This window comes from Quercus suber, unplaced genomic scaffold (genome assembly GCF_002906115.3).
Source record: "Quercus suber isolate HL8 unplaced genomic scaffold, Cork oak 2.0 scaffold_225, whole genome shotgun sequence".
Taxonomy (NCBI): domain Eukaryota; kingdom Viridiplantae; phylum Streptophyta; class Magnoliopsida; order Fagales; family Fagaceae; genus Quercus; species Quercus suber.
Window position 1 is genome coordinate 916,705 of NW_027069683.1, and position 19,497 is coordinate 936,201.

The 19,497-nt window shown below is 35.2% G+C and overlaps 1 protein-coding gene across 2 annotated transcripts; it reads left to right on the top strand.

Annotated features, from left to right (window-relative positions):
• The first annotated feature begins 7,584 nt into the window (after positions 1-7,584).
• On the top strand, positions 7,585-13,406 carry LOC112007478 (probable arabinosyltransferase ARAD1). Of its 2 annotated transcripts, XM_024039829.2 has the most exons (3): positions 7,585-7,815; positions 8,112-9,230; positions 12,627-13,406. In XM_024039829.2, exons 2-3 carry the CDS (start codon positions 8,250-8,252, stop codon positions 13,179-13,181), a joined length of 1,536 nt encoding a protein of 511 aa, XP_023895597.1. In that variant the 5' UTR covers positions 7,585-7,815; positions 8,112-8,249; the 3' UTR covers positions 13,182-13,406. The 2 variants fall into 2 exon arrangements, with proteins under 2 accessions (XP_023895597.1, XP_023895595.1); XM_024039827.2 differs by having other exon boundaries at positions 7,585-9,230.
• The last annotated feature ends 6,091 nt before the right edge of the window (positions 13,407-19,497 follow it).

Below are 19,497 nucleotides of genomic sequence, written 5' to 3' on the forward strand. Positions count from 1 at the left end.
ATCAGGTTGGACGCTCGGAGCTGTCTGTCCGAGTGAACGAAAATCTCAGACCTGAGCACGAAGTTCAAATCTTGAACATGCACGACTCTAATGTCCGAGACGAACACTCTACCGTCTGTGATAACCCACATAAATAAACGTCAAAGTGAGAAAAATATTTACAATATGAGATATATGTACGCGCATGTATGAAAATAAATAAGAAATGAAAAAAGGACAATGATCGAGACGAACCCATTTCGCGCCTAGAGAGGAGGCAGGGGAATTCACCGGCAAACCAATTGCCGTGCACCTGAACAAACTCTCGGGCGGAGTTCCTATTTGAATCAGGTAGGTAGGAGATCAACCGTACCCTCATGTCTCTGACTTTCAAATAGTAGTTTATTTTCTTACTCCCACATAAACTGTACATGTGGTTTATGTCATGTTGGTTTAATTGTAAACCGTACATCTGGTTCAACCGACTCACATAACTCACTACCTGGTAAAAGTTGGGAGGGAGTTGGTCAGGGCATAACCTATAATACCTAAGGGTGTCTACTAGAAGAGGGTCTACGGGAAACCTCACCCCACCCTCCAAAACTGCCATCAAAGGAAAAAAGGCGGTGTTGGCCCCTTTATGAAGAGCAATCTCGCTTTCATGGCAATATGACACCTCCACATCGATGGGGATGTCAAAGGCCTGCCTAAAAGTGGCTAAGGCCGCATCCGTATCCAGAAGGTACGAATATCCCATCCTAAATCCTAGAAGAAAAATGGATGAAGATGCGGAAGTAAAAAGGAAAATATAGAAGACTTACTTTGGGCTCTAAGATGGGAAGAGATTCTGCGCTGGAGAATGAGTGCAAGGATGAATGTATGGTGGAAAGGAAATCTCAGAGGGTAGAGAATGAAAAAGTAGAAGAATGATTTGGAACTGGCCTTTTATAGAAATTCTGAGGGAGGTTAGCTACAGTTAATCAGCCATAATGAGGATTAAGTAATTGATGTCTATGTCGCCTCGCTAGTCCCAACGCCAATTGGCTTCTGCGCCACCTTGGTTCACGAAACGTCAGGTAATTATGAAGGGCGAACTAGACGGCCAAATCCTACACGCCCTTTTAGGAGCGCATTAATGGGGTTTCTGGAGTATCCCAGATGTTGCCTCTGTGAGCCTCCCATGTAGCATACGCCGTTTGGACTCCTTGATTTATGCCGAGGCCTGGGCACAAATCAAGGGGGGGCTATTATACGGCACCCATACCCGCGCCCACTTGGACCGTTAATTCTTATGCGTGGATGCGGCCCATGCTCCTTCTCTCTCTCTCTCTCTCTCTCTCTCTCTCTCTCTCTCTCTCTCTCTCTGTGTGTGCAGGCCCAGCCCAAGCCTACGAAAGCTGCTGGCCCAAGCTTGCATCCATGTTTACGATCGGTAAATACCTGCCGACCAATATTGTGAATAGCGTTCGAACATATCATTCGGTTAATGCCTGGCAGCACTTTTGGGGGCACCGTTGTCGAGCGTTTCCGCGGAAGTGGGAACCAAGTTTCAAGGCCATCCTCATCGCTTCCTGTAGCCACCTAACCATCCACTTATGTTGAACGACACTGGACCGCTCGCTGCACTAACAGAATAGTAATCATAAACTCTCCACTAACTGAGGACTATAAATATGAGAAGTTTGGGAAGAAAAAAGGGGTTAGAAAAATCGAGGGAAGAAGGAGGTGGTGCAGGAAGAAAGCAAGGGGAGTAGAAGACGAACCAGGCAGTTAAGGAGAGAAAAGTGATATCATTGAGTCTCCGTGCCGAGAACGACCCAGTGTAGGAAATCCAAACCCATCCTACAAATTAGTTGTGAGTCCGAGTGAGCTCTAGCCCATTTGTCTCATTTCTGGTGCGCACAACTATAAAACCAAAGTTTTTGACTTTTTGTTGACTTCATAGTATATTGACACATAAACTTTGTTACTCTTACAATTTTATACATCATTTTAAAATTTTAACTAAACCCTACAAGCAAGTTTTGAAAATCCGACTACAAAATAAAAAGACTCTGCACTTACTGTCATATGAATATGTATTAGAAGCGACGCATAATTTTGATAGTGGGAAAAAGAGGAATGGTCCCTACTTCCAAGTATTTGTAAGAGAATATTTTTCATTGAAGCTCCAGCTTCAGTGTTGTCGAAAATGGAGGAATACAAATCCCGAGACTCAAACTTGGTAGTCAGGGGTTGGAGGTCAGCTTCTTTCTTTCTCACTTCTTCTGTCTCTCCTCTCAATATCATTCACCACATATGTATTCCTCAGATATTGATTAATATTGCTTTTGAGCACATTCATGACTAATCATGAGAATTGTAGAGACACTGTTGGCTTAGTTTCTCCACACATGTATTTTGTCTCTAATTTCATTATTTAGGTTTTTATATTACTGAAAAATAAATATATAAAATTTTGAGAATCCTAAATAAATAATCGTTGACATTCTTTAGAATTCTAAATTTTTGAGAAACACCGTTGGCTTAGTTTCTTTTGAATGGTATGTATCTAGCTATTTTTTCGTGACAGATCTATTATAACTAGACATTGAACCCAAAATTTTCCATTGAAAGAATATTTGGGTTTATGTGATTCAAATTTGAGAAAATTTTTAGTTGAAATTACAGACACAATAAGTTTGGAATAGATTGGATCATGCAAATATTGATAAAGATTCCAGTTCACCATCTTCTCAAGCATCGCTTCAGCTCATAGATCTCCGATTTCATTTAACAGGTCCTCCTCACTCTTTTTCTCCAATTGTTTTTAATTTTTTTTATTTAATTGTGATTGTGTTTCTTTTTGCTATTATTTTTAATTAATTTTTCTTAGTTGGGGAGTTGGAATAACTAGCTTTGTTTTTATTTTGTAGGCTCACAAATTTTTGCTTTCTACCAACCCTAACGCATTCTTAGGTTTAGGTTTAACTTTATCAAACCTTAACCCTAAAAGTTGCCTTCATTGCCAAACCTCCAATTCTCTCTCTTCTATTTTCTAGGCTCTTCCTATCTCCAAATATATATACTCCTCAGAATAACTGGATTTAGTGGATTTGTGTTTGGATTGATTTCATGAGTTTGTTTGGGTTTTTAAACACATTTTTCTATCTCTTTTTCCTCCTTTTCTATTGATATCAATTTATGTTTAATATATTGTAGGATTAAATGGTTTTTACTATGGTCTCTTTTACTATGGATTTTTTGGCAACTTGGGAATTGTAGTGTGATATTGTGGGTTTTCGAACATAGAAGTTCACTAACAATTTGGTGTGCATGCATGGATTATGATGCAATGTTATGAGGTGATGTAGACAGTTATAACACATTGAATGAATTCTGCTACAACTACCATCCATAGCAACTTTTATTAATAATTGTTAATTTCTCTTAATTTGTTAATAATTGTTAAATTTGAATTTTTTTTCTTCAATATAGTGATTTTAATATTTCGAGTAAGCAATGGTCACCAAAATTATCAAAAAATTAGTTGTATCATCTCTTTGATACCTTATATTTTAAGAGTGCGTGACATTATTTTTTGAATTTTATATTTAATTGTTTACTTTACGTCGCATAGATTAGAGACTAATTTATCAAATGTTCAAAGCACTTATATTTATATTGGTCCTCGGAACACTTATGCACGTTTACAAAGAAAGTCTACTTTGACCGCATAATTCATGGATTTCGGCAGCTTGTGGTGGCCCCTCACCAGTTATTGCCGACACTGCTACCAAGCGGGCCAGCCAGAATGCTAATTGATTCTCTAGTCAACCTCATTTACGATATTGTGTTTCTTTTTATAATATTTTTACCTTAAAGAGTTTACTCATAGGTTTTTTTTTTTTTTTTTTTTTTTTTTTTTTTTTTTTTTTTGAGAAACAGTTTACTCATTGTTTATATATACAAGTTGCAAAATTTGTGAGGCGTTATTAGGTGAAGTTTGATAGAAAAGAATCTATAGTCTATTCTCCCTCATTTAATTGGTTTAACAACTCAAAAACCAACCTACCAATCAACTCTTATAATATTTTTCTTAAAAGAAGAAAAGAAAAACTCTCATTATGAGCCTCCCTTAAAAGTTATCATGTCTTTTGAGTGGAGTTGTAATGTGACTTTGTGTTAAAATATTTTTCTCTCTTCCTTATGTGTGTGTTTGTTTCTCAAAAAAAAAAAAAAAAAAAAAAAAAAAAGAGAGTCTTATAATTAAAATTGTCATTTCCTAATTTTTTAAAGAAAAAATTATCAATAGTAAAATTAAAATAAATTACGCCTAATCAACTTATTTTACCTAAAACAAATAAAAATTTTTAGTAAGAAAGTTGTCCTTTTAACTCTAAGTCTTGACTTTGTCCCTGCCACTAGTTGTCCAACAATGAATGAAAAGTGTAATTGGCAAGGGCATTTAATAACATAATTGACGTCACCCAACAACTACATGTCCATTAAGTCAAAAGACGTTTAGTCATAACCATAATTGATAGAGAGATGTTACGTCTACAACAATTTTACAACAAATCACAGGTAGTTAGTTGTTATTGGTTCAAATTTGAAACTAACACTAAGATTACTTTTTTGTCCTAATAATAACAACCAGTAACAACCAGCCACTTAGTATTTGTTGTAAAAATGTTGTAAAATTGTTGTAGACATATCATTTCTCTAATTGATAAGTGCAAAAAATATCATCTAGATCCAACGTTCAATGCTAGCATTTATGGAAGAATAACAATTACTCCACATGACGGACAAATAGCTGTTGCCACATTTGATGGTCCAAACTTTACACTAGTCATATGAGAATAATTTTTAGGTATTCTCAGAACATGAGAATAATTTCTCCATTTTTTCATATTTATGGTGAACCCCCAACCATGAATGTGAGAGAAGGGAGCACCATTTTTTCATACTCCAAGAGTATCTAAGAATTTTCAATCATATAAATGCACAATATTAATTGGCAAACAGCCAACAACTAGAAGATACAACTATAAAAGGTAACAATACTCCAAGAATATCTAAGAATTTTCAATTAGATAAATACACAATATTAATTGGCAAACAGCCAACGACTGGAAGATACAACTATAAAAGGTAACACATCTCCACAGATTTAGGTATGTGCTCCATAAGACAGAAAATTCTTAGATACTCCTGGGATAGAGTAAAATGATGCTCTCTCATCTCACATTCATGGTAACCATGAATTTAATGAGTGGTTCTCACCATGAATGTAAGAGGAATGTACATCATTCTCCATGCTCTGGAAGTACTTAAGAATTATTCATATAAGACACTTAGACTACATTTAACTCTCTATATTAGCTCTTTGGAGTCTTGATTTAGGGTCCGTTTGGATACAATTGAAAATTGAAAAACACTGTAACAATAATTTTTTAAATATGTGAATAGTATCGTGGTATCCATTTTTTATGAAAAAGTTGCTGAAAAGTGAAATTTGTGGGTCCGTAAATAGTGCACACCGTGCACTGTTCACGGAAAAAGTCAAACATTTCGGCTCAAAAAGGGAAGAAGAAGGAAAAAAAAAAAAAAAAAAAAGCTGTAACGCAAAACATGCGTTTGGGAAGCGCACACACACTTCCCAAACGCACACTTAATCATCAGAGACCCTTAGGCTAGTGCCACATTGGTACTCCCTCTGATTAACCCTCTCTTTTTGCAAGCTCATTGAACCTTCCATCACCACTTCTTCAAAAAGAACTACTCAACTACTAGTGAGTTTTCACTCTATAAGTTATCAAATTATTAATAAAAAAAAGTCATTTAATCAAATGACATTATAAAACAAAAATATTTTGTTTATGCACCTATAATCTTCAAATTTCTGTCTTTATTCAATGCATTTAAAAAAACAGTTTTATAGATGATCCTATAAAAGAAGGAAAAGGGGGGGGGGGGAGAGGGAGGGGGAGATTAGAACCACCCTTCTAGTTATTCCACTTAGAGCATCATGTGTAACTTTCTCTACTCCTATTTTAGCTTCCTTGAGCTGCTTCACATGTCATGCCTAGAAGTCATGCTAACATGGATTTAATTTTGGGTATAAGCAACTAAAATTCCACAGAATACATAATGGGTAGCTTGTGATTTTGTATTTATGAACTGATAGTCCCAAAAACTATCTGTCTCATTCCATTTTTACCAATGCCTTGATGTAACGAATTAAAAAAAAAAAAAAAATCAACAAAACAGAATGAGTTTAAGTAATGAATTAAGAAAAATTAACATAACAGGATGGGTTTAAACATCTTAGTACGAAGAGTTATTGGATGCTCTTTTAGTTGTTATCATCCAAAATTTCACTGGCTTTTGCCTTTTGGGGGATAATTTCTAAGTTTTATTGAAAGGCCGAATGGAATATTTTGGGGTTCTATACTTCTATTTTAAAACTTATTTGTCCTAAGGCTTTTTGGTAATTTTGTTTGAATGAGTCAAGATCATTGTAACTTAATTAGCATATTTTGTTATTTTCAACGAAAATGTTTATAATTCAAATCTCCCAACTTCCTACTATTGAATTATTAAAAAATAAATTGAATTCAATGAGTGATGTTGTTTTGGCATGTAATTAATTCAAAACGTTCTACAAAGCCGCACAATTAATATTCATAACATTTTCACAGCATGCAACTCTAGTCACCTTATACACTTGAGTCCATGCCAAAACTCAAAATAATAATAATAATAATCATAATCATAATAATAAATAAAAAGGCAAACAAAGAAGAGGAAAACCGAGTTAAACAGTTTGGGTTTGTGGTAAGACAATCAACATGTTGTAAAAATATTGTGAGTATTTGTATGCTTTTAGGTTTACTGTAAAGGAGGAAAATGACTTCTTTCCTTGAAAAGGGAGTAATTGAGTGATTGCCATTTGCCATCCTTTTTTTTTATTATTTTTTTCCCTAAAAAATTAATCATGTTTATTTATTATTATTTAGATATAAAAAAAATGGTGTGTTAGCCTTATATAGGACTATATTATTTCATTCTCTACAACACTCACGAGATATTCTTAAAATCATAGAATCAATATCGTGGTAAATGGCCAACAAGGGCTTGGCTGAGTGGGTAAGACTTGGACGCTTTGTGCAATACACTTAAGTTCGAGTCTCATTGCTCGCAGGCTTTCATTGGTGGGTAAACTTAGTGGTGAGGTGTATTCACAAAATATGAGGTAACTCCCACACAGAGGGTACAGAACGGGTACCGACTATGGACTCCCTGATCGAGGCTACTGGCTCCTTGTCCGGGGGTGTAATATGACCTTAAAGACCCTCATTTTCACTTCTAAAAAAAAAAAAAAAATCGTGGTAAATGAAACTTGAAACATTCAAATTTATAGTTCATTCTTTAAGATTATTGAACCCCCCATCTGTGTATGTCCTCTATGAAAAAATCATGGTTGAGTTAAAACAAAGTAACGATTATTAATTTCATGTGAAGTTAAGTAATCTGTCTAACACACGCACACACACAAACACAAGATGACAAGAATAGGCAGAAGAAGAAGTCACAAAATAAATAAAATAGTAACAGTAGAGAATGGGAGAGAGAGGTCTGCCTAACTAACCAACGAACAAAGAGCCCGCTTCCACACATTAGAACCCCTATTCCCACGCTTCCTCTTCCAAGCAAGTCTTGGCACACAAGGTGTTTAGAGAGATACAGATAGAGATAGAGAAAGAGTCTTTTCCTTCAATAACACCGGACTGGTACCAACAATTGCAACAAACAACAACCTTTTTGTTTGTGCATTTTCTTTCCTCTACGGTACGAATCCACCCCCTTCTTCTTCTTTTTTTCACTCTTTCATTCAACAAACCAAATCACCATTGAACTAACCTCTTTTGGTGGGTTTGTCATATACGATTTGATTTTATCTGGGTTTGCTTTTATTGGGTCCGTCTCACATTTTGGGTCGATGGGCAATGTAGTTTTATTGGTTATTTCATCTTCTTTGTGATGTGTTTCTTTCATTGGGATTCATTCAGTGTATTGTTTTTTGTCAACTGGGGAGTTAATTTTTATTAATGTGGTGTGGTGTGGTGTGCAATTAATTGTTACAGGCGTGCGTGAATTTTGAGTTCCATAGTTCTTCTTTTTGGCTCAGCTCGTTCGGGAAGTTGGTTTTCCAAATTCCAATATAGAAATGGCAATTCATATAGAACAACATAGTTAAAACTTTGTTTTGGATTTGCATTGCAATGGCTGAGAGAAGTGTCTCGTCCCTGGGGATTGTTTCTAGGAACTTTCTGTTTTGTTTGTTCGTTACAACATCGGTCGTGTTCATATTATCTTGGTTCTTTGTGTTGCGTTCAACCAGTCGTCCTAGCTTCATCGATCATAGCTTGTTACCCAATTCTAAGCTTTTTGCTACGGGTGGTGACAATGGGGATTCTGCAACCCGTGGCGAAAACGAGGTGGAACCCTCGATTGGAAATAGATCAATCCTTGTGGACAATGATGAAGAAGAAGAATCACCCCGAGAGAATGCAAAATCTGATGTGAAATGCAATACCAGAGATAGTGTAGCTCTAGATCAGCAGAGAGAAAATAAACTAGTTCTTAAGGTTTTTATGTATGATCTATCCCCTGAATTTCATTTTGGACTCTTAGATTGGAAGGCACGAGGTAATAGTGTTTGGCCTGATATTCAAACTAAGATACCTGATTATCCTGGTGGGTTGAACTTGCAACACAGTATAGAATATTGGCTTACATTGGATCTCCTTGCTTCTGAACTTCCGAACCCTCCAAATGCCCGCAGTGCAATAAGAGTCCGCAACATTAGTGAAGCTGATATTATATTTGTACCATTCTTTTCTTCCTTATGCTATAACCGGTATTCCAGAACTGACCCACACCAAAAGAAGACCAAAAATAAGTTGCTTCAAGAGAAGTTGGTGAGGTTTTTAACAGCTCAGAAGGAATGGAAAAGGTCAGGAGGATGTGACCACTTAATTGTGGCCCATCATCCGAATAGCCTTTTAGATGCAAGGACGAAGCTTTGGCCTGCAACATTTATACTTTCAGACTTTGGAAGGTATCCTCCAAACATAGCAAATGTTGAGAAAGATGTGATTGCTCCTTACAAACATGTAATCGGATCGTATGTTGATGACTCATCTGATTTTGATAGCCGTCCAACTTTGCTGTACTTCCAAGGAGCAATATATAGAAAAGATGTATGTACTCTTCCTCTTTAAGTAATTTTTGTTCAAAATTTCTTGCAGTATCAGTTGTAGGAAATTTGGTTAGTTAAATTTGCTGGGAATTATGTTGCTTACATGTTCTAATCAAAATTATAAGCTGTAGGTCACTAGCTAGACTTGGGTTTCATTTTCTTTTTTGCTACGCCATGCCTCACATGTTTAGTTAATCCTGACAATAATATTTATGCAGAAAGAAACTAAATGCTCTCGTGAAGTTCAAATTGTTTATATTGAATGAAGAATTAGCTAATTTTACTAAATTTGATGGACAGAAGCTATGCATATCTAAAATATTTTGCAAGAACATGTATAGGTAAGATTTATAAGCTATAACTGATAATATATGTACTTTTAACTTATATCAATAAAATTCAATGTTAAATTTACACATGATGAGTCAGATAATTTACTTAAGTGAGCCAATCTGACAGCTGTGCAAGAAGTAAAATATAAGTTAAATAACAATAACATACCCTCATAAAACATTCAAAATCTTAGGTTCAAAGTAGCTGTTTTTGCTGATTATTAGTCCAGAGTATACATGGTATTGTAATTATATTTGTCTTAGTTCATTGCCATTGCTCTAGAAGGAAGGTGAATTATAGCATGAAGAGTTTTGTATGATTTTAAATATCATTGACCTATTTGAAATGAATAAGATTGTAAAAATATCTAGACACATTAATGTTGCACTTTCATGTCTAAAAGGTGAAGAACACTTTTAAATACCGTTACACTCCAAAGTAATTTCTTTTCCCACAACTCAGCTCATGAATTGAGAGTTACGGGAAGTTAGTATTTGGTTTAGTTTCTTTTTAGAGGTGAGAGTTGAGTCCCAGTGCTCAAACCCACTGTGCAAACTTCACAATCCTTTGGCTCAACACATACTTTGAAATCCTTAGGTAAGCTGGTGAAGTACAAATCAGCAAGGAAACCCGTGTCATGTCTCCAGTCTAAAGTTCTCATGTTGCCTTTTGGTTTGGGGATGTACAGATCTTTAGGGGAAAATTCTTGTGTTTAGGGGTGATGATGGATTATTTCCCCCTTTCTCTTTGTCCATCATTTCTACTCTTTTCTCTTTCCATTTCCTCCAAATGAAATTGGTTGTGAGGTTGCATTTAAGGGAGTGGCACAGTTTTGTTTTATGTTGCAGTTGTTGAGGATGATGCAGAGGTGACCATTCACTAATCTAGGTTGGGAGGAAAGGTATTGATTCAGAAGATCCTCAGGAAGCACGTAAATGAAGTTGTGCATTTGTAGTATTATCTGACTCTGATTGAGGAGTTCTATTGAGAAGATATACAAAATTGAGCTGAGAATAGATACAGATTCTCTTGTATAGAGAGAGTAGCCTAGGGATTTGTTAAAACCATTCTATTTTTTTATTTATACTAATTTATCATTTTGGTTGGGGAAGAGGGGGATTGGTTTGTTGGGTTCTGGTGAATTCCTTTAAAGGGTAGATCAGTATGGCCAGGGGAGAACTGATCCAAAAAGGTAAAAGGCAAGGAGAGCAGGGCTTTTAGGAGGGTTACTCTTTATATTTTATCTAGCTAACCCCAAAGTTTAGGGACTAAGGTAGAGTTGTTGTTGTACCTTTTATATCTCATCTGATATTCTTGGAAGGAGTGAAATAGGATTATTTTTGTTGGTGTTCAGCTTCACAAGTTCAAATTCTAAATTAAACATTGATCCCTTGTACACTATTTGCATACTTGGGATGAACCCTCCTGTTATCTTGTGAATTTATATACCTAGTAATAAAATAAAAGAAATAGGGCAATTTGGAACATGGTTCCCCATTGTTTGATTTGGGGTATTTGGAGGGAGAGAGTTCAATTCAGGACATGAAGATGTCTTTTTTCCAGACTCTGTCTGGGTGGTCTAATGCTTCGGCTGTTTTATCTTTTTCTTCATTACCTGATATGCTTGATAGATGTACTTTGTTTTCTGCCTATGCCTATCTTAGTACATGTTCTTTGTGCTCTGGCCCCTTTTTTGTACTAGTTTTCTCTTTCAATGAAGTATATTACTTATCAATTAAAAATAAATAAATAAGCTATGGAAAAAATACAAGAATAAGAGATAAAGCTTTCCACATTGACTGCAGCATATTCTGTCTATATGGATCTAATATGTTATCAAATCCATTAATTGGTTTGTATTTCCTAATGAATTTAGAATCTCCTCCTTTTTCTTGGATCATGTATACACCATTAAGTTCCTTCACTTAAAACCATAGGATTTATTGTAGCCAATTTCAGTCCCCTTCTCATTCTGTTAGCTGGCTGTGGATCCAATGTCCTGGCACATCAGAGTTCTGGATAGACTGCAACCCTCGTGATCCTATTTCAGCTTTAGTTATCTAGGAATAGCACAATTGCAGGGTTCTTGTGCTTACCTTCATGCTTGGCTCCTTGAATGATACCTGAATGAGGCAATTTTCCTTGTGGATGACCCTATGAATTCTTTGGATGGTTGTTTTTGTAATCCATACTGTAAGAATTTTCCCTATAAATATCTCCTGTTATATCTGGGCCACAATTGCCACAGGGAAAATTGTTTTTATGGATCTCATCTGTATGCCGATGATTCAAAATGAATGTTCATTGTTCATCATCTCTAACTAACAGCATAAAGTCCTAAACCTTCTTGGAGTCCTATACTAAAATAGTAAAATGTAATCTAGGCCCAGCACCAGTTATCTAGTATCCCAAGAAAGGGTATTGGTTATTTTCAGATTAATTATGATGTAAGGGATAAGTCCTTAACCAGACCTAATGAGAATTGCCTTTTTATGGGTAGTATAAGTTTCCTTTTGGTAGCAACCAACCTCTATGAATGGGAAAGTCTTGATCTTTGTGTGCGTGTGTACACAGATTTAAACATGATGTGTGTGTATATATATATATATATATATATTTTTTTTTTTCCTTTTTCCTTAGTCACTGAAAGCATTTTTTGCGTGTGTACACAGATTTAAACATGATGTGTGTGTATATATATATATATATATATATTTTTTTTTTTCCTTTTTCCTTAGTCACTGAAAGCATTTTGTTCACGTATGGGATGATTCTGTTTGTGTTTCTTTGATACAAATTTCTTTTGTTTCACATGATCAATATGTTGTCCTCCAATATAGGATTGTCAATTAGGCATACTTCATAATTTAATTCTTTTTGACTGGTCCATTTGTGATGAAATCTCAATGAATTGTCATTTCTTGGATTCTTGATGCTTCTATGTTCAAGTGATTCAATGATATCTTCTGTTTCATTTATTTAATTTATTCAGTCTTTTTTTCACTTTGGATTGCTTGCATCCAACTTATGTAAGATTCTTAAACTTTGGGTTTCTCATACTCAGGGAGGCTTTGTTCGGCAAGAGTTATATTATCTTTTGAAAGATGAGAAAGATGTGCATTTTGCATTTGGAAGTGTTCAAAAAGATGGAATTAAGAAAGCTACCCAGGGAATGCACTCTTCAAAATTCTGTCTCAATATAGCAGGTGATACCCCCTCATCAAACCGCCTCTTTGATGCCATTGCTAGCCATTGTGTACCTGTCATCATCAGTGATGAGATAGAGCTCCCATATGAGGATGTCCTTGACTATTCTCAGTTCTGCATATTTGTTCGGACAGGGGATGCTCTCAAAGAAAAATTCCTCATGAATCTCATCCAGAGTATTAAGAAGGATGAGTGGACCAGAATGTGGCAGAAGTTGAAAGAGGTTGAAAATTTCTATGAGTTTCAGTACCCATCGAAGGAGAGTGATGCAGTGCAAATGATATGGCAGGCCGTTGCCCGTAAGGTTCCTGCTATTAGATTGAAGCTACACAAGTCTAGTCGATTCTCTCGTTCTCTTGTCCACTCTGAGAGGGGGTTAAACTCGATACCATCACCAAATAATTTTTGGTGAAAGAGGAAGTTTTCATTCTTTGGGGCTCTTTATTTTTAGAGCTTTTGATATAACAAAATATTGAGTTTTACAATCTTCAGAAAGGTGAGAACTACAATGTATCCTCACTGCAAATTTTGAGACTGACATTGTAACTTTCCTTAAAAAAAAAAAAAAAAAAAAAAGAAGGGGAGGGGGAAAGCATTCAGCTTCCATCTATGCCTAGGAAAATTCATAATTTTTTTATTGTCCTCTTTTCAATATAAATAATTTCGAAACACAAACTTGTTAATATCAGCATTATGCTTAAGGCCTTACCATTTTCCCATGGCTGCTTCCAGGCTGATCAAGAAGGGTCTAAGTCTGCGTAAGTTGGCAATCTATTAAGTAATAAGTAAAAACCATTAGTCCCTGCAAATGCCAGTCAAGGTACGTTGTGTAAGTGCAATAAGACTAAGATTTTCGCCAACTAGATCAATGCTATGGTGCACTACGAAATGATAGTAGTACTTATCTCTCAGTACACTGCTAAAAATATCCACAATTAGCTTAACATCCAATTTGATGATGATTATATGGGCATTTGAGTTAGAAACAGTTAAATTGAGTCCATCCCTAAGAATCCAAAACACTGCTACCAAAGAATTGGATATCCCAATGTTCTTGGAGAAAATCAGAAATTGGATTGGATAAGCTCCTCCACATTAGTTCTTTGAGTTCAAAAGTACTGATTCATATCATATCAAATGTGTTGAGTTATAAGAAACCAAAAGGAGGTGGTCACTCCCAAGTAATCGGTCAGCAGGGTAGAGTTCAACAACCAAATAAATATTAGACAATGTTTTTTTTAGCAGATAAGATTGATAGGTGTGAAGTGAAGAATGGCTCTCATTTCTTTCTTCTTTATGTGCCTTTGAAAACATAATCAATTTCATTGCTGGAGAATACTATATTAGGTATGAGATTGGCATGCATCCAGTAGTAAAGTAGTTTTTGAGTTTTGACACTAATTTAATCTCTATGGATTGGATTCAGTTTCTGCTCTTATAAAAAGGATATGGAGCGAGAGGATATTTCCTTGCTAAAAAAGGCCACACACACTTAATGCTATGGATAAAACAACCCCACAGCCGTAGCCGTAGCCGTAGCCATAGCCATAGGTAACTAACTCCATTTTTATTGTATTGCATGTATGATAAAGATGAAGTGGCCAGCCTGGGAGGAAGTAGAGTGCTATTATAGTCACGTCCAAGTAGGGAAGTTAGTTGATCCCCTCTACCCATTTTTTGTTTACCCAAAAAAGAAGAAAAAAAAAAAAAAGATGAAATGGCCATGCATTATTTTACCGACTTGACCAATTTTGACATGAAATCTGAAACATTTTTAGAATAAAATTTCTACTTCGTTTGTTTGTGGTAGATATCATATCATAATACAAATCTTCTGTACCATTTTTTGTGTTCCATTCTATGTTTCACCAATTACAATTTGTTATGTATTTGTTTAATTTTCCTTATAAAATAGCTAAAATTTTAAATGGAAAAAAAAAAACACGTGACAAGTTATAATTGATGGAACATAAAGTAGAATATAAAAAATTGTACCGAGGATTTGTATTCATCATATTAGCCATTTCTCTTCTTTTTCCTACTTCTCATTGAATGAAGCAGGCTTTTGTTTTTTGACACAATTAATTAACTAATTGATGGTGTTATCTTCAATACAGCCGATGAGCTTTATGTAGCAAAAGCTAGCTTTCAACCTATTTTTCCGGCCATAAACTATAAGATTACCTTAAATAGGAGGACATTGCACAAACTAAACTAGTGAGTTGAAAAAAGCCATTAATACCACACTAGTTGCATGATGTGATTTAGGTGTCTGTGTCATTACAATGAATGTATATGATTAATTTCTTATTTTAGGTATTTTGGTTTCAATTTGAATTTTACGTTAGCTTCGATTTTTGGGTTGAGAGAATAGAATTGTTGGGCAAAGAGTGGCAGCAAGCCTTGATATAGGGTTGTGTAGTTTGGGTCAATCTGAGAAGGCCTGTTTTGGGGGAACTTTAATGAAAAAAAGGGGAAAAAAACAGTTTTCTATTAATTTGGTAAACTTCTATAATTATTTTTTTTCTTTTTTTATTTATCTATTTTTTGAATTTTTTGGTGAGTTAATTGCAAAATTTTGACAAACTCTAATAGAAATGATACAATGACACTGTTTCTATATTTGGAATGTAAAATTGTAAGTTGTAAAAGTTGAGAAATCGATTTAGAAGTGATCCCAAATTTAAAAGGGATAAAGTGCATTGCAACCCAAAGTTTAATTATATATATATATATATATTTTTTTTTTATAGGAAAATTTTAATTATAATTGATTAGTTAATAAAACCAGCCTTTTGGTATAATTGTATACTTTTAAATACTTTTAACAATTAAAATGAAATATTAATTAAAAAAATATGGTTATTCCTTTAAATAACCTTCACTTTAGGGATATCATATATATAAAACAGTTTTCTATTTAACTATTCTTATTTGGTAGATATTAGTGTATATTGGGTCCGTTTGGATATAACTTATTGTTGCTGAAAACTGATTGTTGCTGAAAATACTATAACAAAATAATTTTTAAATGTATAAATAGTATCGTGGAGCCAATTTTTAATATTTTTAATTCGTGAACAGTGCATAAACAGTGCATGAATAGTGCACACACTGTTCATGCACGGTACTTTTTTTGTCTCTCAAAAGTCAATAACTCCGGCTAAAAAAAGAAAAAAAAAAAAAAACTGAAAACGCAAGAACAAAACGCAACGCAACATTAAGTGGAATGAATTGCTATCCAAACTGATACATTATATATATATATATATATATATATATAAATACATAAGTGTAGCATGAAATTTTATAAAGGAAAAAAAAAACCCAAATAATTAAAAAAGAAAAGGACATAATAATAAATGGGGCAAGGCCCAAGCCCATGATAACACGTACAAAGAAAAAAGAAAAAGAAAAAGAAAACCCCATCTAAAACCCCTCCTCCTCACTCTCACTACCAGACTCAGACTCACTCATTTTTCATGTAAAAATTAAATTCAGAAACACTACACGAATGGCGCTAATGCTATCATTATCATTATCATCTTTTCCTTCACTTCTTCTACACCCTCATTCAAAACGTCACCGTTTTGTGTCCTTCAATTTCAATTTCAAACCAAAACCAAAACCAGCGGCAGCGGCAACCTCCGTCTACTCACCCAGAATTGACAACCTCGTCGACTCCGTCAACATTGCCGATGACGTCACCCAGGTCCACCCCTTCTTTTTTATTTAGCTATGTTGTGTTGTGTGTGTGTGTTTTGAAATATAATATCAATTCAATTGTTTAACATTGGGGGGTTTTTGTTTAACACTCAAATTAAAACTTTTTTTTTTTTTTTAACTAATATGAGTAAATTTTTTTTTTTTTTTTTGATATATATATAGTTGATTGGGAGAACACCAATGGTGTACCTGAACAAAGTTACGCAAGGCTGTGTTGCTAATATTGCTGCAAAACTCGAATCTATGGAGCCTTGCCGAAGTGTCAAGGATAGGTAACTAATTGCTATGCTATTAACTCCTCTCTAGCATTCATTTCTACTCTTTCACCCTTTAATTTAATTTCATTTCATTTATGTTTAGTTGTCTTATGTTAAATGATTTTATTCATGCAACTTCAATATTATATTAATGCAACTGATGATGCCTCATATGTTCGCGAAGGGAACCCACATAAATCCTCCATTTTTTAGCCAAATGCCGTGACATTTTGTGTGTGTGTGTGTGTTTTTTTTTTACCACACCACGTGTCGGGAATTGTAGGATTTAAATCAGAGCCAGAGGGGATCTTATCTGCTATATTCTGCACACTTCTTTACCGTCTGCTAACAGAAGATTACGAATACACTAGAACTGACGTTCTTGTGAACTTTTGACGTTTCAGAATTGGTTATAGTATGATATCTGATGCAGAGGAAAGAGGGGAAATTACTCCTAGGAAAGTAAGTCATGGACTTTCCTTGCTATGATACAAAGGAATTCGCTTTATTCATCAATACACCTCTTGTTATCTGAAGTTCCTTTTTACATTTTCTTTGAATTAGGTATGATATCTTGGTGAAAGCCAACTATTCAGTTCAATTCTTATTATATTTTTCTTTCTGTAATTATGCGTGCAGAGTGTATTAGTTGAACCAACTAGTGGAAATACAGGACTTGGTATTGCTTTTGTTGCAGCGACTAAGGGATATAAACTTATAGTTACAATGCCTGCATCCATAAATCTTGAAAGAAGAGTTCTGCTACGTGCATTTGGTGCAGAGATTGTTTTGACTGATCCAGAGAAAGGTCTGAAAGGGGCTGTTGATAAAGCTGAAGAAATTGCCCTCAGCATGCCAAATGCTTACATGTTTCAGCAGTTTGATAATGTCGCTAATACCAAGGTTATATCCATTTCATCTCCTGAGAGAGGTTTTTATTTTTTGAGCTTTTATATTATTATAAAGTATGCCTTATATTAAGATATGCATGCATGAATTACAGATCCACTTCGAAACTACAGGGCCTGAAATATGGGAGGATACCATGGGTATTGTTGACATATTTGTTGCTGGGATTGGAACTGGTGGCACTGTTACAGGCACTGGGCGTTACCTGAAAATGATGAACAAAAAAGTACAGGTTAGGATCATCCTTTTTTTTTAAGGAAATTAATTACTTGTTTTTGCAATATGTTGATAGATAATGAATGTATTCTAATAACAAATATTATGTAGAGTTTTTCTCATTTAATTGATCAACTAAAGTGCTGGAAAATCATTAAATGGTCTAGAAATTTCCATATGAAGTGCATGCTTGAACTTCAGAGGACTTTTTTGTTTCATATTTATTTGTTTCTATGTCTTCTTTTTTTTTTTTTTTTTTTTTTTTTTTTTTTTTTTTTCTCCTCGTTGTTTTCAATTCAATTCACTTTTAAAATATGTAAAAGAAAAGCATTATAGAATATGATTCCACGTATGGGATGGAATATGTGTATATTTTTATTTATGCAAATGCACTCACATGTGTAAATACACATGCACAGACACATATACATACACACGTATGGTTGTGTGTGCGTGATTCAATGGATTAGATGGGGACTAGGGTGTGACTGCAGAAAGTGATTAGGGGTTCGCATGGTGGGCTTGTGGAAGGGTATTAGAGAGAGGTAGGTACTCCTTCCTGAATCATATCAAATTTTTTATTGGGAATGGCACTCATGTGCATTTTGGCTTGATTATTGTATGGGAATTGTCCTCTCAAAGACCTTTTCTAGATTTGTTCAGACTAGCAGTGGGTACCAAAACTTCAATATCATCTTATCTGGTCAATTTAGGTGATCAAAGTATATGGAATTGGAATCCTAAGTTAATCAATCATTTCAGTAATGGGAAGTTGAGTCTGAGAATCTCTAATTTTCCATCTAGTCAGGGTGAGGACCAATTAGCATGGAGATGCTATAAACATGGAACTTTTGAAGTTCATTCATACTATGATACTTTGAGGTGGTTTACAGGAGCACAATTCCCATTGTGAAGCCAGTGGGGTGCCAAGTTGCTTTGTACAATAGCATTTTTCTTTTGGACAGGCCTTGGGTTAGATTGTGGTTGTCGACAATCTTCAGAACAACATCTTGTTCTTATTGATTGGTGTTGCATGTGCAAGATAATGAGTCAGTTAAGCATCCTTACTACATTGTTCAGCGAGAGGTGTAAGCACCGTGAGGTGCGAAGCGATCTCGTACTAAATGAAACTATTTTCACATTCCATAACCAAAATGAAAGAAAGTCAACCTATTCTTGCAATTGCGGTCAATCTCACTACCTCTTTAGTTGCCCCCCCCCCCCCCCCTCTCCCTCTCACACAAAAAAACTTGCTCATTTGCAATTACTACCACAAGAAAGTCACCCCTATCTCTAAGGGGGCTTATGCACTCCACGACTTTCTTATGTTATGGGGCCCCGAAGACTGAATTTAGTTGCCAACCCTAGTTAGCAAGCTGAAAAAGCCCTTTTCCCTTTCTCTAAAAGGTAAGCTTCATAGCTCCAACTGGGCTGTCGTCGCCATTTACTAAGCGCTGGTTCTATCCCGGCCAAGCAACCAAAGCCAAGGACCTAGGTGGGAATAGTGAAAGAAAGAGGAGGGGAAGAAGTGGGGTAGAGGAATTGGTTGACTCATTAGGCCCATGGCCTGAAGACTGTAGGTTCGAATCTTGTCCTTGCCTAATCACTTGAGATGCTGGC